Here is a 26,182-nt window from a genome sequence, read left to right on the forward strand (position 1 = left end):
ATAACAATCTGTTTTTATTCTCTATTCCGAACAATCAGTTTATTTAAAATTAACAGTCCTCACAGGTTCCATTATTATAAAAGGCCAAAACATTAAGATCACGTCTCTGCTGCTTATAGTAATAGAAAGGATATATGAAATTCTAAATCAGATAATATACTAATGATGAATGCTGTTCCGATACACCACTTTGTAATATTCATCGGGCTCAAACACAAAGACAGATTTATTCATTTCATTCATTAATATCATATTAACCGTCCAGTATTTTTTTTGCTCTGCTGCCATGTTTGACTGTCTCTCTGCACACATCCCTCACATTTTAAACTCACGTCTCCTTCTTTGCTTCCTTCTCACTTGCTCTCTCTGTCTATCTCTTTCTGTCTCTTTCTTTCTTTCTATCCTCAAGTGGTTGCATTTCATTTTTGGTTACTCAAAAGAAGACATCCTTTTGCCTGAGTTACCACAGGAGACATTGCAGTGGTTACAGCATTTCAGAAAGACTAGCTGTGTTTTGTTGACACCTTGATGGTTTTCTCGCACCATCCGAGGATTAAACTGAATTCACGTTGATTCGAAAGATGGCTTCTCTTCAGACCGCCTGGGTGACCTCAGTGCCGAGACCTTCCACCGCGTCGGAGACTGCGTCTGGAACTTCCTGGGCATCCCCACTCGCGTTCACATCCTTTTTCAGTTCAAAGTCACTCTTGATCGGCGTCTCCTCCGGCACTTCGTTACCATTAACACATTCCTCCGTGTGCGCGGCAGTAGAATCTGTGCACTCTCCGTTCACAGCTGGAGGCGCATCTACTTCCACCGCATCCTTCGTATCAGACGGGCTCTCTACATCTCCATTCTCCATCTTGCTTTCAGCCTCGGGCTCTGGGGAAGCCACCTCTTCCACGGCGGCTTCAGCTGCTTCAGGCTCAGCGGTAATCTCGCCGGCAGAAACAGACTCTGAGATGACAATCTCAGGGACGGGCTCTGGTGCTTCCGGCTCAGCCGCTGTCTCGGCGCTGGAGGCCTCTGTTGCAGCTGGTTCCTCTGGTTCAGGTTGATGTTCAGTGGTCACCTCCTCTGCTGGAGTCTCCAAGGCCTCGGGTGCTTTTGCTTCTGCTTCTGCTTCCACGGTCTCAGGTTCAGGAATATCAGAGGTGGCGACGACTGGTTCTGGCTCAACCTCTTCTACTTGTTCCACCACTGCTGGTTCAGCTTCTTTCACTGGTTCTGGCTCTGGTGATTGTTCTAGCGCTGGCTCGGGCACTGGTTCGGGCTCAGATGCTTTCACTATCTCTGGCTCTGATACTTGCTCTGGCTCTGGTTCTGGTTCTGGCTCTGGTACTTTCTCTGGTTCTGGTTCTGGCTCTGGTACTTTCTCTGGTTCTGGTTCTGGCTCTGGTGCTTGCTCTGGTTCTGGAGCTTGCTCCAGCACCACCTGCACAACTGGTTCCACCACTGGCTCTGGTTCAGGGACAGCAGCAGGCACCACTGTTTCCTCCACAGTTGCTTCGGGCTCAGTAACAGTCTCTGTGATGGGCTCAGGCTCTGGGTCCTCAGCTGGAACAACCTCTGGTACAGATTCCACAGCTGCAGCGGGTTCTTCTACAGGTAAAGGCTCCTCAGGTGCAGCTACAGGCTCAGGTTCAGCTTCACTTTGCACAGGTTCTACTGATGCTGGAGCAGGGAGTTCCTCTGCTGCTGCTTTAACCTCTGGGATTTCCACTGGGGCCTGTTCCTGTTCCACAGGGGCTGACTCCTCCACTGGTGCTGGAACTGGTTCCTCCGCTGCTGGAACAGATTCCTCTGCCACTACAACTGGTTCTTCTACTACTGGAGCTGGTTCCTCTGCTGCTGCGATTGGTTCCTTTGCTGCTGGAGCAGATTCCTCTGCTACTACAACTGGTTCTTCTGCTACTGGAGCTGCTTCCACTGCTGCTGCAGCAGGTTCTTCTGCCACTGGAGCTGTTTCCTCTGCTGCAGCTGCAGCTGGTTCTTTTGTGACTGAAACTACTTCTTCTGCTGCTGCAGCTGGTTCTTGCGCAATTGGAGGTACTTCCTCTGCTGCTACAGCTGGTTCTTGTGCGACTGGAGCTGCTTCCTCTGCTGCTGCAGCAGGTTCTTCTGCCACTGGAGCTGCTTCCTCTGCTGCAGCTGGTTCCTTTGCTGGTGCAGGCTCCTCTGGAGCTGCAGCAGCTGGTTCTTCTGGAGGTGCAGACTTGGGCTCCTCTGGAGCGTCTACAGCTTTAGTTACTGCTGCCTCAGCAGACCCAGCAGTTTCCTTTACCACATTGTCAGCCTCAGCTGTCAACTGAGCTCCTGTGGGTGGGGCTCCATCCTCCACTTTAGTAAACTCTTCTGTCCCAGCAGCCTCAGTCTCACCCTTCGTCTCTTTGGGGTCGCTCACATCATATCCCTTCTTCTTCCTGCTCAGTTTGCCTCCCATGATGTCTCCTGGAAACAAGTGGATGAAGTTGTCAGTTAGTATGAGAAATAAAATAGTTTATTTTAGCCCATCTCTTAAATCATCGCTGTTTAAAAATGTTTACACACTGCTCAAGAAAAAAATGTAATATCAAAAAAATGCAATATCTCTTTAAGACATAGTCAGACAAACACATTCATTCCTTTCATTCCTGACTAGTGTTCTCTGGGCTGTGGGACAAAACCCATGCCACAAGGAAAACATGCAAACTTCAAACCCTCTGACACATTGTGCCACCCATGTTCGGATGTAATACTACACCAATTTCCGTGTTTGTATTGTTTACCTTGGTATTTCTATTTCATTTTCAGTTAATCCCACCATATTGTCTCATCTGAAAAAGTTCCCATCTTCTTGCTTCGTTGAAATAAACAACCGCTGCTTGGATTAGACTTAGATCCTTCAAATGTAAAATAGTTTTTGTCAGAAAGGAGAGTGGGGAGAAGTCTATTCTCTAGAAATGACGTTGAACTTGGAAACTGCTCTTTACCAAACACAGTTTGGCTAGAAAACAAATGTAAATGCATGGGAACCTTATTGAGATCAGACTCTGTAACCTTTCAGGAATGCCTTGGTGAGGCTTGCTGCCAAATGAACCCACAACTCTGAGTTGCTCATCTATGATGTAGATGCACAACGATTCCTGTCTCAGTGTGTTAAGCTACAAAGTCTGTAGTGTATTTAGTCTGAGGGCGCATTTGCATAAAACACTTTTCAAAGCAGGATCTCCTGTACTTTCCTGTATCCTACTCCTGTAAGATCTATGAATGGGGCAATGTGCCATAGACATGTAGTTGTGTTAATGTAAGAACACTATTCTATCTATAGAGGAAGATTGCCTCAGAATGTGACTTCCCTTCAGTGGAAGAATAGAGAACTGGAAGTTCAACTTTATCTCACTGATAGTTTCAGCTGACCCAGAACAACTCAGCCTGTTTGAATATCATGCAAAAGAGAGGTCTCTATTCTGCACAGATAATAGATCATAGTTTTATATTAGGCATACATGTATTTTTAATGACACAGTATGCTCATTGGAGTTGACAGGTGCTATAAAAAATCGAAGTGAAATTATTACGCAATACAGGCTAATTCTTTCTTTCAGTCTTCCTTCTTTTCTTTCTTTCTTTTTTATGCCATAATGGGGGTGGTTACCCTGCAGGGCAGCATGCGGGTGCAGGTACGAATGGGAACTGTCCATAGTGCTGCAATGGAGCAATTAAGACAGGATGCGCCACACATCAGGCTGGGATTGGCTGCGTAACCATTACATCGATTTACACTCAGATGTCCATTGGTGGAAAAATAGAATAAAATTAATGATGTGTGCTTTCTTAATATCACCACTCCATCTACCTTTTGACATATCAGTCTAATCATTTTTTAAAATATATATATATAAATATATATCTGGTTGATTCCTTATTTGCCCTTTTTTTTTTCTTTTTGCCAAACCCCACTTGATGGCTCCGGCCTCCAAATCAGACAAAGCAGAATTTACAGTAGGAATAGGAAACCCTTCTATTTTGAGATCTGATCACAGTGGACTTGAACTGTCAATTTAACTAGACATTAACATAACACCACAGTCAAATGTACAGTAGTAAACGCAACGCTTCAGGCTCGTATGAGAGAGATAAAGGAGACGCGCTGAGGTATGGCAGCATGTGCCGGCTGCCGGTAACAAAGGATGGTGATTCCTCACCGGCAGCTCTTCACTGACAAAACTAAAGGGTCGGGGTAAGTTACACTGATGCCAAGTTGTACTATAGTGGTCTATAGGCTATCACACAGGCTAATTATCCAACACTATACACCGGCTGGGCACGTTCGAGTGATAAAAGCTGTAGAGGGGTCTCCATCCCCCATTTCAACAACCCACCACCCACCGCTGCCTCTCTCAGCTGCTCTGCCCTTTTTGTTCACCAGCATTTGAAAATGTCGCAGCTACACACACTCACCCGGCCACGTGAAAGAAAACCAAATTCACAGCAACAAGAGCGTAAAGACTAAATAAATTCACGCCTCAACTTCATAAGTTTGTTCTGCGCTTCTTCTGCTTCTTTTTATCCTAGTATGATTTTTTTAATCGCCCGGTCTCCTCAAAGCCCAGAGCTGGTGCCCGGGAAGAGCCACAAGAGCCACAAGACTATAGATCCAGTTCACCCAAAGAGAGAATAAAGGCAAAAATAAAGAATCCTGTCTGTATTGAAATCTGACCACATATTTGCATAATAGGAGAAAGAGAAGGAGAGAGAGAACAATAGGTGAGCTGCAGCTCCATGGCATCTTTTTTTCTTACTCACTCCCTTCTTTCTTTCTTTCTTTCTTTCTTTCTTTCTTTCTTTGCTTATACAAAATAAAAGCAAATAAAATAAAAAATGCTCTGATGCAACCGACCTGTGTTTCTAGAGAGGGATCAGTTGGGCTTCTTCTCCAGGCTCCGGCTGGATGTGATAATGGAGGTAAAACCTTGGGAGTGACAGCTGCAGATTCCGCCCCTGCTCTCCGAGGTGCAGTATGGGACTGGGTTGGAAGTGAAGAGTGCCCCTCGCAGTTTTCTCGACATCTGTCGCTATCACAGTCCAGCCTACCCCACTACTGCTCCGTCTGCAATCTATACACTCCCAGTCTTTAACCCCTCCTCTCCCGCACACACCCACTACCACATTTCTCCGGTGGATTAAAAACCCTTACCGATTGAGAGCTGGAGGCTGATTAATGAAATGATAGTGTTTTTTTTGTTTCACTTCATAATGTGTTCCTCTTTTACCAGGAAAAAAGTGATATAGCAGGAAATCACATCAGGGTTCCCCCTGCGGGAGTATGACTTTAACATTAATTATGCATAGAGGTGTTATGTCAGTGAAACCACTTGAGCATCACACACATACACACACACACGCACTGGAATTATGGGTAAATTACAAAGCAAAAAAGGGGGTTTCTTCATGAGTAAACTGTTGGGACTGTCAGTGAGTGTCAGTGTGGATTGTGTGTGGGCTGATAAAGACTTCTTCATCACGTGACACTAGAAACATACAGGAACAGGCTTTGCTATTTGTCTTCTATGTGTTAATGGGACCAGGTTGGTCCGGGTGAGACTTAATGAAATTCAACAGCTGCCCCTCTCAGGTGGACATGTTGTCTCCTCCAACAGTTGGACCAAAACAACACAGCACAGGCACTGATGCAAAAAAAACATAAAATAAGAAATTGTGATGACAACCAAACAGTGCAAATTAATCAAATGAAGGAGGGGCATAACCACAAAGACATTTAGCTTTTTCCCAACAGTATAAATAATTTACAGCACGTATGATGAAGTGATTGCATATTGATCCTCCTCCCACAATCTCATTTAAACCACTGGAGTATCATTTTCTTATTAGCCAAAAAGCCTCATATATTTTCCAGGAACAGTCCACTTGAGGAGGGAAATTGGGTGTTTCCCTGGTTGTTCACACAAACACGCTTTTCTTAACACTTTCTCAGAGTGAAACTGGAAGGAAGACATTAGAAATCACACAACAAATGCACCGGCAATCTGATTACATCACTCAAAACCCACCAGCCTTGTAGAGCTGCCAAAACAGGTTATTTTTTCCTGTTCTAGGCCAATACACGTATGTAAGAGTTGGAGCAAGAAATGTGTCATAGGTGCTTTCAACGGATGTGTTTTCTGTGCTAGTTCTATCGTTATATTTTATTTTTACATAACAGATCAGGATTTGTTTTACATATTCTCTGTTGAAGGTGTTATCAGTTTGGATGGTTTATTTTCTTTTCTTTTCTTTTCCCCCTAGGGTGTTCTTCCCATCTTTGTACAAAGTCATATTGTGTTTTATGGCATTGATAGTGTTATTGAGGAGACAGCGCCCCCTCCTGTTGCAAGGGCTGACAACACAACACCATAAGTATTAGGGTGATAATGGCATCATATATCCACTGTGGATGTAACAATAACAGAGTTTTATGCAAACATCCAATTATATAGCTTATTTGAGACATCCATTCAAACTGTGCATGGTTTTCTATTGATTACATCCAATATTCATGATTCTTTCAGTGCGTATCATCACAGGAAAATAAAAACTGAACAGAATCTCAAAGGAAGTCGATAAAAACAGCGAGACGCAGAGGTGTGGACTTGGACTCGGGACTTGAGACTTGACTTGGACTCGAGTCCCGATTTTGATGACTTAAGACTTGCTTGATCAAATCAAAAAAAGACTTGGACTCGCTTGGGACTTGATGCCAAAGACTTGAGACTCTACTTGGACTTGAGAGCAAAGACTTGAGACTCTACTTGGACTTAACCCTCTTGACTTGAATTCAAGTCAAGTCACATGAAGCAAGCACAAATATTAAAATAATCACATCAATGTTATACTGTAGCAGCCAGTCAGAGACGTTCTATATGGAACCCACTCCTGTTATCAGTCTTGGCTGTATAATTAATGCCAACACACTAATGCCTACCACACACATAAAGATAATCTGGCTGATTTTGCCCCGATTTTCCCCCTTCCGACCAAAGACAAAAATCGCCCAATTATCTTAGGCTCTTGAGATTATTTTATAAGATTCTGGTTCTGGATTGTGGTGTTTTAAGATTTAAATTCTCCCGACAATCGGCTCGTAAAACGGTTGGCGCCAACAATTATTAAACGTTCAATATTTACGATTGTCGGCTCCGATAATCGTGACCGTTTGGATCAAAAGTCGGCTTGTGTGTGGGGGAACTTGACAATCCTGAGTCACCGGCTCCGCGGAACATGATGTGAAATTGAATGTAACCAATAAAGCGATCTGACTGCAGCACACGTAGCATAACAAACCAGTGTGGCTAACGGCTCCATGGCTACCAAAGACGGTTTAATAGAGTATCTTTGATGGCTAGCATCAACAGAGAAGCTACGTCAGATCATGTTTGATAACGCAAGATTTCTGGCGTGTTACTGTAGGCCTACGTCAATTTTAAATAGCATAATAACAACTTAACAATTGAGGCGTGGTCATGATCTTTATGTATCATTAATTATAATTGATTTGTTTGGGACTCGAAACAAAAATCTTTGGACTTGGTTGGGACTCGAAAAAAAATCTTAGGACTTGGTTGGGACTCGAAACAAAAATCTTAGGACTTGGACTTGACTTGGGACTTGAGAGCAAAGACTTGAGACTCTACTCGAGACTTGAGAGCAAAGACTTGAGACTCTACTTGGACTTGCAACATAGGGACTTTCTCCCACCTCTGGCGAGACGGTAAACCGGATCTATTTTGTTGTTTGTGTTAAACAGACTTGAGTTTTACTAGATGCTTTTATCTGTTCGGGAAAAACAAGAAAATTGAAAACAATCTTGTTTGTTTCTCCTCCTGGCAGCATGGCTAAAGAGTAACAAAGGGGCAGCAAAGACCGAGTTTCACATGATGCAAAAGCTCTGGAATGCATTCCCAGGAGTGTAGCCACCATCCCGGCCAACCACTCTGCTCCACATAGACAGAGGGCTCACAGACATGTGTGGAGGCCTTGGAAAAAATCCCCCCAGTTATCATTGTTTTAATGTCCAAAAGTCATTTGTCTGCAGCTCTGACACAAACAGGCTGAAGTGATGGAGAAATACAGAAACAGGTGTTTGGTGCTTTGACATGTTACGGGTCAATAGGTCAGGAGTGAGTGTGTGCAGGAATGTGTCAGACCGCTGGGATTGTGTGTAATTCCCAGTAAGAGGAAGAGTGTGTGCAGGTTAATATAGGCTACTCCCTGGATACATGAATGGACAGATAATAATTAGATTTCATGTTTTTTAATAAAATATATTTTATGTAACCTTACAAAGTGTCACAAGTGAAAAAATCTGTCTGATTCTGCAGCTATAGACAATTTAAGGTGAAGTATGGAAATTATGACAATGAAAGTTCAAGCGAAGTTTTACTTTATTCGTCTGAAGATGCATAAAACCTTCTCACCAACCAAATATACCCCACATTTTATTTTTCAATACGGGATGATCCAGTATGGTTATCAGTTTATTCATCATTTTAACCGTGTTTTAAGCAATTCCTGCGTCATTACTGTGCTATGTCTGTGTAATGATCCATGTAGGCCGAGCTCTTCTTTTACAGATCTTGTTGATCAAACATATACTTGGGATTCAAACCTCAGCTCTCCCAATTCAAAGTCACTGGTTGTGTTGAGCCATCAGGTCCACCAAACCATTGTCTTACATTAGGCTACATCTCCTGTTCATAACTGAAACGTTCTGCTATCAATTACAGCAAATTTATTTTCACAACTAAGAAAGCAAGTTCTTCATCTGCAAATCTTGTTGACCCAGGCAAATATTGGCTGAGTATGATTCAAACCCCACAGCTCTGTCTGTGGCCTCACTCGTATCATCATAATATTTTCACGATTGTCTTGTAACTTTTGAGCCAAAAATCATCTTGAATTAAATTCATATAGGTCAATTTGTTGAAATTCCAAAAATATGTATCAATATGATTTATAATATCATTAAATATTACAGTTAAGAAAGAGGATCACTTCTATTATACAAATAGATAAATCAGACTCCTGTCCAGATTTCAATGAAGTATGAATAGCACCATCTACTGGAGACTTTCTCATACAACATAAGTAAGTCACACAAGACAAAAACAAAAAAATACACAGTTGCATTGATAATTCTACTATTCCAAGAGTCCAAACTTTATCCAAAACAGAAAATCTGTAACATTTGGTTGAGCCACAATATATAGTCAATTGATTCCCCGTTCATATATTCATTGATATTTACTATATATCTATTATATTTGTTTGTGCTCCATTTATCACAATTAGTTATTTTAAAGTGTGATTGTTTCTGACTGAACTTCATTAATAAAACATCTATTCAGTTGTCTCATAATATGAGTCCCTGGTAAGTCAAATCCATGAATTCTAGTGATCCATGAATGTTAGTATTCATGCTTTTATCACTGTGACATTTGCAATACGTGATGCATCTTTCCACCAAACCAAAGTATGACTCACTGTTATATAACTCAAGATATCTTAATTTAGTCTTTGAAATATAAAAACCAGACATATTCAATAAAACTGAATGAAAAAGCCTTGAAGGGCTGGAATGGCTTTATTGAAAATATTTCTTTTTTTGTTGTTGTGGCAATTGGCAACTATGTACACTCTGACACAAACAACACGGATATTTAACTCCCTTTCTCCATTGCTTTTGCCTGCAGATGTATTGTCACATCATGGCCATAGGTGTTAGTGTTTCACAGTCGTGTTGATCAACCACAAAAGCAGTTTGTTTCCCAAGGACATTGGATCACAGTGTGTACAATGACTGTGATACTCCTCAAATCATTTGTGGTCGACATTCACTGATAGAAAGTACTATTTGAATGAATGGCATGTGTGTTGAGCTGTATCTATGGATACCTTGAAGGAATGTGTTTATTAGACAGCAGGGCACCAATCAAACTCTGGTGTCTTGTTTTTTTCTGTTTGCAAGGACTCACAAAGTAGCCTAAGTAAAATACAAATTTGTGCTACTATCAAGCTCAAAATGACACCTGAATAACTTGGCTGAAACTGACCAGGTAGCCTATATGTTGGCTGTTGATTAAGTATCAATAGGATCAATTATGAAATCCTAACTGAATGACACATAACAGAAATATGACTATTCTCCTCGTTTAATCTCTCAAACATGCTGAACTGGTCAGAGGGCAACAGTTGATATCACATGGTGCCTCATCAGCTGTAAGGAAAGAAACCTGCAATGAGATCATTGACTGGCACGTTGCCAAGAAAGAAAAAAAAACTGCCAAACTCATGTTCAAGTAATCAAACCATTAAATCCTTATTATCAGTGTATAATACTACACAAAGAAAATTATTTCATCATATCAATTATTTGTTAACAATGATATATTTTTTATGTCTTCTATTCTTTATGTAGGCTATTCAATTTCTGCAGACAGTACAGAGAAGTAGGCTACATCAACTTCACATTACATCAAAGCGTCTGCATTAGAGTGAAAGAAAACCCCAACATGAATCACTATCTCTCCTAACAACCCATGTCAGATGTGGTCACAGTAAACAACTAAATTGTTACATTGCAACATACAGTATAAATAAAGCAGAGTAAGACCAAAATAGAGTAAAATATCAATATAATGAGAAACAATATATTCTAGTTCAGAGGTCTTCAACAGGGGGTCCGCGGAGGTATAGGCCTAGGGTCTCAAAATGTTCAGTTGATTAGACAATTTTACATATTTTTTCATTTCCATATTAATGTTTAAAGTAAAAATGTCAATTTTAATAGCTTGTATATGCAATTGTCAGACATTGTTGATATTGACCTTGGTGTCGGCATGGTCTGTTTATTCCTGGCTCACTGTACCTGTAGCCTACATGTTAAAGATAAAAACATGAATTGAATGCACAAAAACAAGGTAGGTTTATACATGGTACTAGGCACAGTTAAAAATATATAAAAAACACAGTTTTATACAATATAGTACACTGAAAAAAACTCAAAATCTTACCAAGAATATGTGTCTTATTTCTAGTCAAAACAATCTAATTCTACTTCAAATAAGACTCATCACATTAAAACGTAGCTTGTTTTTAGACCCTTTTTTTTTTTTTTTTTTTTTTTTTTTACTTCTTTCAAGCATATTTTCACTTGAAATAAGTAGGAAAATCTGATAGTGGAGCAAGTTTTTCTTTCTTATTACAAGCACAAAAAACTTGCTTTCACTGACAGATTGTTATATTTTTAGGTGATGAGTCTTATTTTAAGTAGTTTTGACTAGAAATGAGACATTTTGACAAGAAATAAGACAAATATTCTTGGTGGTCCCTTGCTCCATCTCTCTCCATCAGTTTGGGGGTCCTTGGCCTGAAAAAACGTTGAAGATCCCTGTGAATCTAGTTGAATTATTATCATTCAGTGAATGCAGAATGCAGAGGTACATTCTAGTTGTCAGCGCGGCGTCACGGTGACCGAATGTAACGCACCTCTTGGCTACTTGTGTGTGTGAGGGCGGTGCTAGCGGAGCCCAGGCAGCAGCAGCGGCGGCAGCGGCGGCAGCAGCAGCAGCAGGGCCTTGCCTTTGTGGTGGTGGTAGAAAGAGAAGATGGCTCCCGTTCTGGAGAAACAGCTCCCGGGCGCAGCCGGGGCAGGCGAGAATAACAACGAAGAGGAAGAAGGACAAAACCTTTGGCAAGTTGTCCTGTTCTTTCTTTTAAAAAAGAGAAAAGGTTCCCGGGGTCTGTCTTTCCTGGGGGAGAGAGCACAACCCGGTCCGGTTCTGCTTTGTCACTGCCGGTTGATCCCAGTCAGACAGACACCGGCCGCCCCGGCTAGCGGTAACATTAGCACTGTAACTGAAGCTGCTAATGCTACTTCTGCTAGCATCTCTGCTAACTGTGGCTACTGTTGGTTAACTACATTGCTGTTTACCAGTTTTTTTTCTTTTTTACTAATAACAAGAGGTGTTGTTGAAATTATGGGTCATTTTTTGAGAAAGCCATTCATGTTTAGCAAGAGCATTGACATTGAATCATGTCAGGACAGGAGCTAAACAGGAGTTAGCTCCGTTATTGCAGATAACGTTAATGCAGCGAGCTAGCAGGCAACAGTAACGTAAATGTTAACAGGCTAACACCTAAAAGTGACAACCCGAAGTATAAGGAAAAGTCATGTTGGCTCTGGTTTAATGAATGTCTTTACAGATCTAGCTGTTATTGAGCTTTAGCTTGTCAGTTTTCATAGATTCAACAACTTATTTCTGCTGTGCCGGTCACTGGAGGCGACTTATCATTTCCTGTTTTTTCTTTTTGTGTTGTCGTGGACACATAACTGAGCCAGATGTAGATGAGAAGTGGCGATTGAATAACCCAATGCAACTAATATAATAGTGCTAATGTTGAATGTGGTTGTTCTGTGGTTTTTGCTGTCTGCTGTCCAGTCACTGTTATGGTAGCAGCCTATTTACTTCAGCTAGGCAGCTGTCAGTGTTGTGCCGCCTGACCGCCCGTCTTGCAGCTATACAGTACATCCTGTTGTTGTCTATCCGTTTTTCTCAACATACGCCTGGTTGTGTTTTTTGTAGGACCTCCATACTGAGTGACGTTTCGACTAGATCAAGTTCAAAGTTGCCATCGGGAAAAAATATCCTGGTATTTGGTGAGTATTTCTGAATCCACATGTGCCTCTGCAGGGCTTTGCAGTGCACCTTTAGGGAGTGGAGGGCCCTCAAGGTGCAGAATGACAGTGTATTCACAAAAGCTTGCGATTATACAGTCGAAGCTTTCTCACTTTTCAAACACTCTGCACTATAAGCTGCTTGTCTCCCCTATGCTTTTGAACAGAGGACATGACAAACATAGCATAACATCACATCAGAGACAGTTCTTTTTCTGGGTTGGGATCATATTTATTTGTGTTGGCCTTCCAAAAACAGACCTGGACAATTTATGAGAGTCATTGTTGCCTCTTACAGCCATGACATCAGGGGGTAGTCATCCTTCTTGTAAATAGCATATATGCTTTATTTTTAATAGCCAGTAAAATGAAGTGATGAGTGATCTTGGTACGTTTGTACATCATATTGATTATAAATAAAATATATCAGTGATTCATAAGCACTATGAACGATAAATAGCTGATGAATAAAAATGTCTTGCAGGTGAGGATGGATCCGGAAAAACGTCACTTATGGCCAAACTTCAAGGAACTGATCACAACAAGAAAGGGAGGGGACTGGAATATCTCTACTTAAATGTCCATGATGAGGAGAGAGACGGTGAGTTTACCTCTGTTACCTTTCTTTGTGGTTGTTTTATAGCGGTGGCCCTCATAAAATTACAGCAGTATAATAATTGTCTGTGTATTTAACTTGTATATTGCTATTTCTTTGCAGACCTTACACGCTGTAATGTGTGGATCTTGGACGGGGACGTATACCACAAAGGTCTACTTAAGTTTGCTGTCTCAGCCCAGTCACTACCTGACTGTCTAGCTGTGTTTGTTGCGGACATGTCACGACCCTGGACCATTATGGAGTCACTACAGAAGTGGGCGAGTGTGCTACGCGGCCATGTGGACAAGCTCAAGATCCCTCCTGATGACAGGAGAGAATTGGAGCAGAAAAGTAAGTAATGTCGACTTTATCTACCTTGTATGTGTCTTGCGTTGTGAATGATTTTGTCTCTGTATTGCTGATAAACACCAGGCATTTATTTTTCTCTTAATTGGTAAAATTTCTTGGTCAAACATTGAACATGGAAATAATAAGAGAAAACTAAATTGTATCATGTTATACCAAAATGAAAATATGACATACAGACATTCTGGTGAAATTATATCTCAGGAGAGTTGAAGGAAACAGCACTCAGAAAAAGTGCCTGAAGCATCCCAGGGTGAAAGTGATGGGAGACTTACTCCTGCTTGCTGGCTGCTGGCTGCTGGGAAAAAGGAGAGATTGGTTAGTGTGCAGTCAAGGCGAAGCACTTGTACAGCATTACACATTGTCAAGGATGTTTCTAGGTCATCATCAGAGAGGCCCATGATCCTCAGCTGTGTGTTCTGGCTGCAGGCAAGATCTGCAAATCAATGAGTGTGATGCACTCAGATGCTGCTCTCCTGTTAATTTTAGAATTGGTCGTCTCTCACTTATGAACAGTTCTTTTGTGTTAGAAAAGGTTGTTGCTTTTCAGACTAGTTAGTTCAGCCTGCAGGGTTTCGCAGAAGTTTCTTGACTGCCTTCAAAATGTTCCTACTGCTGTTTCTCTCATAAGTCTGAAATGACTTATCACAAAGAAGCCAAATTGTTTAATTATTGTGGATAATTTTGACATAAAATGTCTAGAAATGGTGTTAACGTTTAACATGCAAATACAGTGACAAGTTGTAACAAGTAGCGCAGTGTGCTGGCACATGTCAAAGAGACCAGGCAAGCTGGAAGCCAAGTGATGACTCAAACATTTATATGTAATTACTTTAAATGAGTGGACATTTTCAATTTTCTTGTCTGATTCATTTAAGTTCAAATTGCTGTATTACTAAGCGTAGTGGAAATTGATTTTATGCAACATGGCATAAAGGAAATACTTCTTGGAGTTTATTCATTATATGGTGTATTCAGTAGATGTTGGCTTGAACATTCATTTTAGTTGTAAAATTGAGATTGTACTGTTTGTCCTTTTTTCTCGAGTCTCCAATTTTTTTTTTTGGCTTAACTGTTTGGCCAAAAAGGAAAAGTAGGAGGGACCCCAGAGAAATCGGACAAGCGTTTTGACCCCACCCACTGACATGGTCAGATTTCCAGTTCAGCTGAGACATAAAGCATCTTCCAGCATATCTGTGGCGATCAGGATCATGTGATGTCAGTAGCACATTTGTGTGACCTAGTCAGATTACATACTTGTGGTGGATATGAATGTGTGAGTGAGCGAGGCAGGCTGACAGCTTGGCAGTATGCGCAGGAGGCTTTTGTCCAGAGAGTCTTGCAGGCATCTTGCATCATGGTTCCCTCCCCTTCAGCAGCAGCGTCAGGGAAAAGAAGGGACGTAAACTGAGTGAGTCTGAAAACAGTTAGTGGGGCTGGACGCTCTGTCTCCTGCTGCGCTGCAACTGAAGTAGGGCTAGCTGCTCGGTCTCATGTCAAATTACAGGATCAACCTATCGCTGCCTTGAAGGGAGAAATGTTTCACTTCTGTGGGAGGGATTTTATTTTTATTTAAGTTACAGTATTTAGGAATAGTGGTTAGACAAACATCTTGGGTGTTTTGTTTTGCTCACTTGGGCTGTTTCACGTTAAGCAAGCACAAAACCAGACGGCTATAAAAACCATGAGCCAACAGCTTTAAGTAGTAAACAGTTTTAGACTGGTGTGAAACCTGGGCTCATCCCACAATAACCAGTGAGAGCAGATTTGTTTATTTAAAGATCCATTTGCCAAGAAATCATCACAACTAAATATGAGCTTGAATAGCTTTTATGTTCAGATGGATATACATGGTAAAAATGTTGTTGCTAATACAGATCTTTTGTGAAGTTAAGTGTAAGTTATTTAAATGGAGTATAGGCTAATTGATTTATAGAAGGCTGAGCCGTCCTCAGCTATGTGTACAAATGCTTTTTGACCTCACCTTTGTTTGTGCAATAGATATATGGTTCTTAGCCGGGCAAAGTCTGTCTGTCTTAGTCACTTTCACTATGTATTTAAACTCCACCCAAAATATCCGTTTGGTATCAAATGCTCACAACCTGTAGGCTTCAAATCACTGAGTGAGATGGATGTTTTCATATAAAAAAAGCGGTTCGGGTGGGGGGTTTGTAGTTGTATTCATTTGCTAATAGTTGTAGTAGTCTACTAGTGTTGTAATTCCTAATTAATCTGGACTTGTGCCTGTGTTTTCATTCAATAAATCTTATAGTTGTATGCCAAGCCTTGGCCCAGTAGACCCCCTGTGTAGCTTAAAGCCTCAGTGCTGGAAAGGATTAAATGAATGTCTGACTTTTCTTAGTTGTTGAAATTTTTGTCATTTTGGCTCAGATGTGTTTTATATACATTTAAACAACAGGGGAGGAAAAAGAAACACGTAACATGTTCACCAACCTTCCTGTTGTTGTTATTATGTTCGATCAGACCTTTTGTCCAAATGCACATATTTGTGCGTACACACTGGATTTGTGTAATCCTGTTTCCAAGAGGGGTTAACTTTTAGATCGCTTGTAACACCAGTCCTTGCTCCATGTGCTAAATCCCATGTCTGAGAGTTAAAGGAGTTGGCGCAAAGCTGCAAGTCTATCTGGCTTTGTGGGCTGTCCCCAACTACATTCCCGAAGCTACTGAGGAAGTAGGCCAAAGCTTCCTGCATGTACCCCCCCCCCCACCAACACCACCATCTCCCACCACCGCTGTGTAACTGTCTGGACAGCTGGGGAAGCACTACAGGAAAAGTGCAAGATGCCTCGCCTTTTAGTTTTTCTGTCATTTCACTCATAGATTATAAACAGTGAACAATTTGTGTGATTGACAAATTCCTCCCAATTAAACTAGATATAATAAAGAATCAATTACCATACGGATGTGCAGTATATGCTTTTAACAAAATTTGTCGTTTTAGCAATTACAGTGTGATAGAAAAAAAAACTTTCCCTTGCTTGGCTTAATGTTTTCATTTAATACATGATTATACAACCTGTCTGTGGCGTCCTGGTAGAGTGTTACAGTGTGCTACCTTATCACCACACCCATATAAAACACGTTATAATGGCTCGTCATGCAGAGATCATTGGAAAGTGTCAGCTAATTGGTCACCAATTGGGAGTCCCAGCAGATCTGTGTAACTCCTCATAAGCACAGGTGGTTTAGGTTTTCTTTACAGACTGCTACATAATAACATCTCCTTACTCTTTTTTTATCAGGCTCATCTGAAGTTATACTGTATATTTACTAGTTTGTCTGAATTAATATATGTTTTTGCTCCCTTTGTTTTTCCACCAGTGGTGAAAGCTTTCCAAGAGTATGCAGAACCGGAGGATGCCACCCCAGCCTCCCCACAGAGACGGGCGACAACAGCTGGCGAAGACGAGGCTGTTGTGCTACCGCTCGGAGACAACACACTCACATACAACCTGGGCATTCCAGTGCTAATAGTTTGCACAAAGGTAAATACTTTAGTAAATACCTTTTTCTTTGATCTTTCAAAGTCTTATAGATCTATGTTTGAGGTAGAACAGTTTGTGCAATCAACACTACAAACTTGTGACCAAAGATCCAGAGTACAACTCCGTCGTAATCCTTGTGGCAGGTGTCATGAAGCAATAGATTGATTCTCTGTACAGAAAGTGCCATTTCCTATAATTCAGTTTCGTTTTTTAAGATATTCTATTTATACCAATTTTTTCACCCAATGAGACACTGCTTTGTGCTCTGACTGAGTGTTCACTGGGTTTAGGAGTTCCTCAAAAGTGCTATTACCTCAACATTATCCTCAGAAATTTTCAGGAGTACTTATCTCAGGAGAAGATCATTAGGCACACCCTCAAGTAACATCCTGCCACCCTCTCTTTGGTCGCTAAATGGTTTTCAAGCGCCTTTTTCAGCCTCCAGTCTGTGGTCATTGTCCGAAGCGTTATTAAACTCCCTTTGCTCTGCTTTTTGCACTTTAGCAACCACAGTGATTCTAATCTGTGGCTACATCTCTCTCTACTTAGCCCTGAGTCGCTTGTGATGAAAAGGCACCGAAAGCCACATTTAATGCCCCGACAGCTGCCTTTACTGCTGTTTTTCCTCTGAAGGGTACTTGAATTACCCCATCACAAGCACATTTGGGCTTGTACCCTATGTTGAGTCAATCCATTCCCTGCTGATACATTTGTTTTTATTTTTATGTTGCTTTGTGAGGCACTATCCTCCACTAAAAAGCTGCCATTATACTTGCTTGTTTAGCCTCTAGGCAAAAAAATATCGAGCTTAAAAAACACAGTGTACAAATCAGCAGTGCTTCACATGCTTGCTCTTGCTACAAGATGGTGAATGTGTCTTTTTTCATCTTTGGTGCCTTTGTCTAGTTGTTTTCACGGTGCTAGGCTTTGCAGAAGGCAGCACTCAAGAGCATTATTTGATATTTAGCAACAGATATAAAAAAGGGAAGTCTATTGATATGTTTGTAAAACTGTCTCTCAGTCTTTTGTTTGCACCACATCTCCCCGTCATGACTAATCATGGAAACTGCTCCATGTACAAAGACACGGTGTTGTGGAGGTGTCCGTCCTCCCACTTCACACCAGCGCCCGTTTCTTTGTCCTCAGCACCAGTGATACGTCCAGTGGGTAGACGTATGTCTGTAACCAGGGAGACAAATAGCAAAAACAGCAAATTAATTAGTTAATGTCAACGGTGTCATGAGTTATTATGAAAATTACATTTTGTTAGCTTGCCTCAGAGAAAATCAACACAACAAAGGCCCTGGGAGGGGAGGGAACGGCAAATAGTAAAATCTATTTGTTCTGATTAAAATCAGGGAGTTTAAGATGCAAAAAAATTCTTATCCTGCTCATATGTATGTAAATGCCTACGTGTTATTGTCATCAAAATATTGATCTCTCTCTCTCAATTTGTATTCTGTAGTGTGACGCAGTCGGCGTACTAGAGAAGGAGCATGACTACAGAGAGGAGCACTTTGATTTCATCCAGTCCCACATCAGGCGATTTTGCTTACAGTGTATCCTTTCAACGTGTAATTGTTTGTAATCCTATCACAATAGTAACTACATTTTCTGTTCAAACTGAAACGGCCCAGAGTTACTAGTAGATTTATCATGTATCAGCTGACTATTCACCATCTACCATCCAAGAGTTGCTGCCTTAACTGAGAGACACAGATGGAGCTGGTCTGATCTATACTTCAGTCAAAGAGGAGAAGAACATGGATCTGCTTTACAAATATATAGTACATAAGATGTATGACTTCCAGTTCACCACATCTGCCTTAGTGGTGGAGAAGGATGCAGTGTTCATGTAAGTGAAGCTGGTTTGTTTAGTTTACCACCATTTATTCTATATACATTTCTAATTGTCATAACTGGATCATTTTGTTAATACTGGAATACTATGCATGAATATTTACAACAGAATTTCTATTATTGTACTCGGTGTAATTGAGCAGTTTCTTTCTTTCAGTCCATCTGGATGGGATAATGAGAAGAAAATTGGGATTTTGCACGAAAACTTCACAACAGTGAGACCCGAAGATCCATTTGAAGATTTTGTCACAAAGCCTCCAGTACGGAAGGTACGGCAGTGCAAATACTACCTGTGTAAAATATAAATCTTGAAGTTGACACTACAACCCTGACTGCCACTTGACTGCACTGATCGCATTAAACAATAGAAGCTTATTGCCATTCATATCCTTCTCTCTCTCTCTCCTCTTTCTTTTTTCTAGCTGGTTCATGACAAAGAGATAAGTGCAGAGGACGAGCAGGTATTCCTGATGAAGCAACAGGTACGTGTCAAGTCTTTCATGTGTATTATTATTTCTGTCTCCAGCCAGTGAGACTGATTGTGTGTTTTCTAAAAAATGTTTCATCTTGACTTGAAGGCAAGCTCTCGAACTCGAAATGCAATCTCCTTATTAAACTGCATAAAATGAAAGGACCTAGTATTTTCAGGTGGAAACATATTTGTGTGCTTTACTCACATACTAGTCAACTTCCACATGACAAGTAACGCTGTCTTCACTTCCTGTTTTGTGGACAAATAAACGAGAAACACTCAGCTGAGACTTTAGCTCCTCTCATTTAAAAACTTTGACTTCCGTTTTATTTATGGACATTTAATTCAAGTCTTTACAGGAGTTAATATCAAATGTCAGCCCCTATCTTCCGTGCATGTGCAGGCTTTCAATGTTACAAATATGCATTTATAAAATTGTTTTTCCAAAATTTTCTATTAGAGAAGGAACCTAGTGTTGGGATTAAGACATTCACTTTAAAATGTCTTTTCTCTCCAGTCTATGTTAGCGAAGCAGCCGGCCACACCAACAAGAGGAGCAACAGTAAGTATCTTAGGGAACTGATTTATCCCCTCTTCTTTTAAAAGCATATCATTTTCTTTTCAGATTGATAAACTGAGCCATTTGCTTGCGGTCACCGTCTTCCTGTGGTTTCTGTGTTGCAGGAGTCTCCGGGTCGGCCAGCGTCGGGGTCTCCCAGACCTGCGGGTCGCGCAGGACAACCCACCATGACCAGCGGCTCACCCATGTCTGCTGTCAAAAAGCCTGACCCCAACATGAAAGGTAGGAGCTCTGGCACGTTGCTCTCCACTGCTTGCCTGTCTCAGCCACTGCCTCAGTGCTTTCCACCAGTTTCAGGATTTTTTCATCATCCACAGTTATTGAAGTAAATGTTTGGACGCCTGGAGGAGAAAAAAAAAAAGTCTTTGATCACAGTTGTTTCCGTTCATCTTTGATCTTTTGGCTGTAATTTGAACACCTTTCAGCTGAAGTGCTGCAACACTGCCCCCAAGCGGTAACAAGAGACACAGTTCATATGTCTGATTTCTGCACACTCCCCGAGCTGGCCACCCCAAAGTGGAAATATTGACCCTACTCTCCTTTGTGGTGTGCAGTAGGGGGCTTTGGCATTTCATCTTTACAAAAGATAAATTGAGAGATTTAATATAGATTTAGATTTAATAGAGGCCTGCTAACCCCCCTGCATTGTGGTTTTGGATTAGCACATTCTTTTATTAGGAGGAAACCCTTGAGGTATGCTATCTCGTTTTCAAGGGGATCCTACATAACACAATGTACAAAACAGAAACAAAGCAGCAACAGAACCACAACAACAAGTAATAACAAAACAGTTCTAAATATAACAGTAAATAGACAAATCAATCGGACAAAACAAAGTTATATTAAGTAATATAAAGTAAGCAGCAGCAAAAGAGCAGAATTATAGACAAAGACGGTTATATAGAAGCTATAAGGGTGTTGGGTGGGTGTTTATATCTGACAAGTACAGTGATTTCTGAGATAAGAAGACAGAGCATTTGAAATAAATAAAACACAGTTAAATTATTCCATGCTGTTGTATGCTGGCATGATTAAAGGATGTTTGTGCTTGTTTCAACTTTATCAGCACATTGTTCCTCATATTAGTAATTATTATAGTGTTGTAAATGTGTGTAATTTGGGAGTGGTGCACATACCAGAAAGCCACCCTTTTGTCCTCAACAACTTATTAAAAATGTAACAATCGCTGTGTTTCTCCTACAGCGGGGGCTGCCAATGAGGGAGTGCTGGCTAACTTCTTCAACAGTCTGTTGAGTAAAAAGACTGGAGCCCCAGGGAGCCCAGGGAGCCCAGGAACTGGAGCAGTTGGAGCCGGAGTGCAAGGGTCTGCCAAGAAAACAGGTACAATCACTTATTCCAGGGCTCTCACCTCTTAAAAACAGGCTGTTCTATGCTGAGATCAAATCCTCTTCTTTTAAAGTTAACAATTATCCCATTATCAAACCAGTTATTAAGTATTTTTGTTGACTAAAACATCCAGTGCATTTAGAGGAGGTATAAACAGGGTTGTTTGTTTAGAGAGGCTGTGGACCATTTCCCTCTCTGGAGTTTTATCTCTACAGCCTGAGAAAGAAGGTTTAAACAGGAGAAAAAGAAAGGTTGTTCTCTTTGTCTGAACGTCTGTCATCTGAGGAAACTTGCGACAGATCTGTACGTACCGAACCTCCAACCGTGAAACTAATGTCACTCACTCCCATGTCGTAACCCACTGCTCTCCTGCTAAACTAATGTGTGTCTCACTGTTGCGTAACCTCAGCTGTTTTGCATGTCAACAATTCTTTTTTTTTTTCCAACTCTTTTACTTTGTTATATCAGGTAAATATAACAAAGTCAGATACAGTGTGTTGAAATAGCTGAATGCAGCCAGTGAAATGACGAGGGAATCATTGCATAACTCATCTCTCTGTCTGAGACCACTGACATGTACTTTTTGTTCCAGCACTGAGCAGTGTTAACATCTCTATGAGATCCAGCTGAAAGGATAATGCATGACTACATGAACCCTTTGTCTGATGATTAGTTTTGCATGTGTGTTAACTGTGGCTGTGAGCCGCCAGCCTCCAGCATGGGACCACATCACCATCCAACCCCCATCTCTCTCTCTCTCTGCTTGCTGGCCATAGAAAACTCTGAAATTTATGAATACACGCAGAAGCTACAGGAGATTACTTTTGGGCTTTGTCTCCTGTCTTTTTTCCAAGGGCAGAAGCCGGGTTTGACTGATGTCCAGGCTGAGCTGGACAGGATGACGCGCAAAGACTCCATGGTTTCAGCTAACAACATACCACCGCCGACAGAGAACGAAGCGTGAAGGCAACAAAAACAGCTGCATCGTCCACTGCGTTAATACTCTGGAAAAAAAACAAATACATGTACATGTGAGCAGAAAAAAAATTGACCAAATTCCCAAATGTTTATATCAGTCACACACACACACACATATACATACATACAGACAGTGGTTTCACCAAAACGAGTTTCAGATGCGTATTTTGGTGTTCTGGTGAGATGGGAAGAGAGAGATGACAGAGATGAAGGTGTTTATGAGATGATAAGTGCTGACGGCCTGGCTTTATTTCTGTCCTCTCTTCCACTGTAAATGTTATTTTGTGAGGGATGTCAGTTTATGGAAATGTGTGCACACTCCCTGGCAGCCAGCCATATGCGCTGGGCTGCAGGCCGCCCCCCCCAACTCCCCAGTTTCTGGGGTAAAACAGCCTCTCCTCGTGGGTTTAAAGAGTGGAAATATACTGTTCCTGTGGCCTCTGGTTCGGCTTATCTGATGGAAGGAATTTGGTTGCAATTGGAAAGGTATTTAAACTTTAAATATATTCAGTGAAAAATAAATACTTGCAAACTTATATGTAGAATGTAAAAAAAGAAGAAAAAAAAACAAATGTTGGATATGATACTGATGTATTTATACAGAGCTCCTTCTTTTTATTTTATTTTGTGCACCATTTATGGGGTTAAGGAAACAATGATCCGCATCGCATAACTTGTTAAAATGCCACTGACGTCATGACACTAATATGGCAAGTCTAGATAGCTGACAGCATATCATATCATCAGCCCTAGTCATCTCAAAGGATCCTGTAAATAAAACAAACAAAAAAAATCTATTCAGGTTAACTTTGATTTTGTATAAAAATGCAATTCTGTCCAAATTCTGAAAATAGCTTCTTTGATTAAATGAGACTGGTTGGGATTTGAGAGGTGTGGAGGTTGCAACAGAATCGCTTCTTAAGCTACAGGTGTGTGTATATTTTGGGGAGGGGGTTGGGCAGCATCTTTCCTACTATAACTCCTAAGTGCCTCGCACAGTTAGCTGTTTGTGTCATAGTAGAGGTGCTTGTCTGCATAAGAGGAAAGGCTCTGTAGCACCATTGGTTTAAAAAAGGTTGTTTTTTTGTTTTTTTTGTCCATTTGTTGTCATCCAAATAATTTATTTGTTTTACATTTTTGTTAATGTACAAACAAGCCTGTGGTCTCTTGTTGTTTTTCAAAAAATAAGATATCTGTGGCCTAGTTGATAGTGTTCAATAGAGCAATAGATTGAATGCCTTCTTGTAATGGCTGCTGATACCGAGAAGAAACCACATGATGGAACTTTAAACCCCCCCCAGATGAACACTTAACTACGGTTGAAACCACTCGCTCGGCAGCCAAAACGCATAACAAATGATTTGCTGTGGTTTGAACAAAACGACATATTGTCTCCGTCAGTGTTTGACAGCACTGTCCTCTGGTTTCACATGTGTTTATTCACACCTTTTTCTTTCGCATGTCAGTTCAAACATTCCCAGTTTCTACATGAAGTAGCTGTAGGAACACCTCCCTGTAGGAAACCTGTTTGTCCAGTCAGGTCTTTTTGTTCAGTTTCTTTCAGTGCCCTTTTAAAATGACAACCTTTGCCTTCAATGTACAGCTAACAGTTTGTCTCACTGGGCGCCCTGCCTTCACAGGAATGCTTCTAATTAATATATGTGTCCTTAAGGGGTTGCTTAATTGTCTTATGTCATTTCTTTTTAAATTAAAAACCATTATACTGTACCATATCACATATGTAATAATATCCATGGTCTCATGACACCATAATCTAATCAGAATTAATAATGTGTACATTATCATTCTGTATGCAAGGCCCTACTTAATCCTATGGATAGTGTACATGAGTAGCTTTCACTGACTTAATGGTGTGAAGAGAGCAGCTATTTGCTATTTCAAAGACCGATAGCAAAAAAAAAAAAAAAAGAGGAAAACTGAAGTGAATTGGAGCATGGAACCAAAGATACATTTTAGTTACCTGTTTTCTGCTTTTTCTAGTTGGTAGTCATCCATAAGATTAACCAGTGGCCGTCTGTTGTCCCTCTTTTGCATGGAGCCCTTGCATTCCACATTTCAGACCTGCCTATAAACTTTACTATTTTCAAATAACACCCTATCACAATGGTAGAAATGCCTTACTTCACTCAACCATATCTGGGCCATCAAAAAAAAAGAAAAAACCATCAACAAATGCATTTTGATTAGAGTTTGACCTTATTCTTTAAACATTTACTCTGTAAGGGAATAACCACAAGAACCATATTGGTGTACAGTCTATGCATGATTTGATTTTGTTGACAAAATAATGCTACACGGCTCTTCTGGGTTTATTTTTGATCAAAATGAAGCTTTTATTGTTTTTGTCCTTGATTTGTCCTTTTTTTTTTTTTTTTTTTGGTGAGTGGGTGGAACGTGCACCTGAGGGTCTGTTGCCCAAGTGGATGAAGCACAATTTCAAGAACAGCCAGGCGCACAACCGCCACATGTTGAATTAAGCACTTTTCCTTGTGTTGTTTTTTCTTTCTGCCTTGCCTTGTTAGAACATTTAGTAAATGAAGTTAGAAGTTAACAACCTACACGGTAAAATTGTATTCTTTATCTGCATTTGCTGCTTAAGTTGTGGAAGGTGCCCTTGGTTGGTAACTACGGAATAATTCCCTTCTGCTGGGGATGTTGTAAATTTAATATCAGTCCTTTAAAAATCGGTTATCTCACTTTTGCCAGGGATTTTGTTTGGGACATCTTGAAGCAGATAAACCAAATTATCCTTCTTTTGAAACATGAAGACATGAAACTTCCCCTTTTGTTTGTGTTTACATCCCACTTAGGCCTTTTTGTTTTCTGTTTTAAAATATTATTTTGACCACAACACACGTTCTGTTTGAAAATACTTTAAATTTCCACCCTAACCTAACAGACCACAGTGATTTGTCCTCATGAAACATGGCCACACTTATTCAATTTGGCATTTAGCTGAGTGGAATGAAGTGCTCTCATGCTGCTTGGTTTTCAAAGTTGCACTTGCTCTTTATAAAGATTGGATGTTGCTCCCTAGATTGAATAATGAACAGATGTTGTAACTTTTGTACTCAAATGTCAGTTGGAAAAGCAACTGGCCTCCTCACACCCTAACTGAATTGCCTTCAACCACTATTGACAGTCTACATCTATACGAGACTATGAGCTTCTGCTTCCAGTCCCTTTTTGTATTCAGGAAATCAAGACATTGTAAGCACATGGCCGGCTGCATTTTTGTGTCCTGAATTAATTCAGAAGTTTGATTGTATGACTTTAACACAATTGTGTAGCCTCTAAAGCTGCCATGTGGATTCTAGCTTCTTATGCCGACGAAGATAAGGAAAATGTTTATCACCCCTGGCTTCAATAAAACCAAGAATCCAAACTTAAGTTGACTTTGATATTTTTTGCACGATTTATATGGTTTCTATTGACTTCACATTACGAAAAATGTTCTCTAAACTTGACCTTTATCACTACTAAGACTCCACAACACCTTACTCCAACCCCATGCTAAAGCACAAAATATTATGAAATATTAATAATTTAAATTTAATATGTTGTGACATATTTTAGTGTCTCAAAACTAAACTTGATAAACTGAACTCATTTAGTCTCTTCTTAAACTGCCTGCATCCTGAAATCTCTGGTTTACTGCCAAGTGCCAATGTCCATCCTTCTACCCCACAGTCCTGAAGTCAAAGCCATAACAATATGCAAATTCACCCTTACAGAA

General features: G+C 40.7%; 2 protein-coding genes across 3 annotated transcripts; one reads left to right on the forward strand and one right to left on the reverse strand.

Moving 5' to 3' along the window:
• Positions 1–5,071, reverse strand: LOC311003224 (uncharacterized protein). The gene is made up of 2 exons (XM_083994910.1): positions 4,883–5,071; positions 1–2,451 (listed from the first exon to the last, which is right to left on the reverse strand). The coding sequence occupies exon 2, from the start codon at positions 2,441–2,443 to the stop codon at positions 593–595; it is 1,851 nt and encodes a 616-aa protein (XP_083851036.1). The 5' UTR covers positions 2,444–2,451; positions 4,883–5,071; the 3' UTR covers positions 1–592.
• A 6,509-nt stretch (positions 5,072–11,580) lies between these two features.
• dync1li2 (dynein, cytoplasmic 1, light intermediate chain 2) lies at positions 11,581–24,367 on the forward strand. 2 transcript variants are annotated; one of them, XM_083995047.1, is made up of 13 exons: positions 11,581–11,731; positions 12,624–12,697; positions 13,200–13,316; positions 13,434–13,664; positions 17,025–17,188; positions 18,654–18,747; positions 18,908–19,043; positions 19,206–19,317; positions 19,471–19,530; positions 20,038–20,082; positions 20,205–20,322; positions 21,304–21,441; positions 22,302–24,367. In XM_083995047.1, the coding sequence occupies exons 1-13, from the start codon at positions 11,646–11,648 to the stop codon at positions 22,409–22,411; spliced, it is 1,485 nt and encodes a 494-aa protein (XP_083851173.1). In that variant the 5' UTR covers positions 11,581–11,645; the 3' UTR covers positions 22,412–24,367. The 2 variants fall into 2 exon arrangements, with proteins under 2 accessions (XP_083851173.1, XP_083851174.1); XM_083995048.1 differs by having other exon boundaries at positions 22,307–24,367.
• The last annotated feature ends 1,815 nt before the right edge of the window (positions 24,368–26,182 follow it).

This window comes from Trachurus trachurus (genome assembly GCF_905171665.1).
Source record: "Trachurus trachurus genome assembly, chromosome: 3".
Taxonomy (NCBI): domain Eukaryota; kingdom Metazoa; phylum Chordata; class Actinopteri; order Carangiformes; family Carangidae; genus Trachurus; species Trachurus trachurus.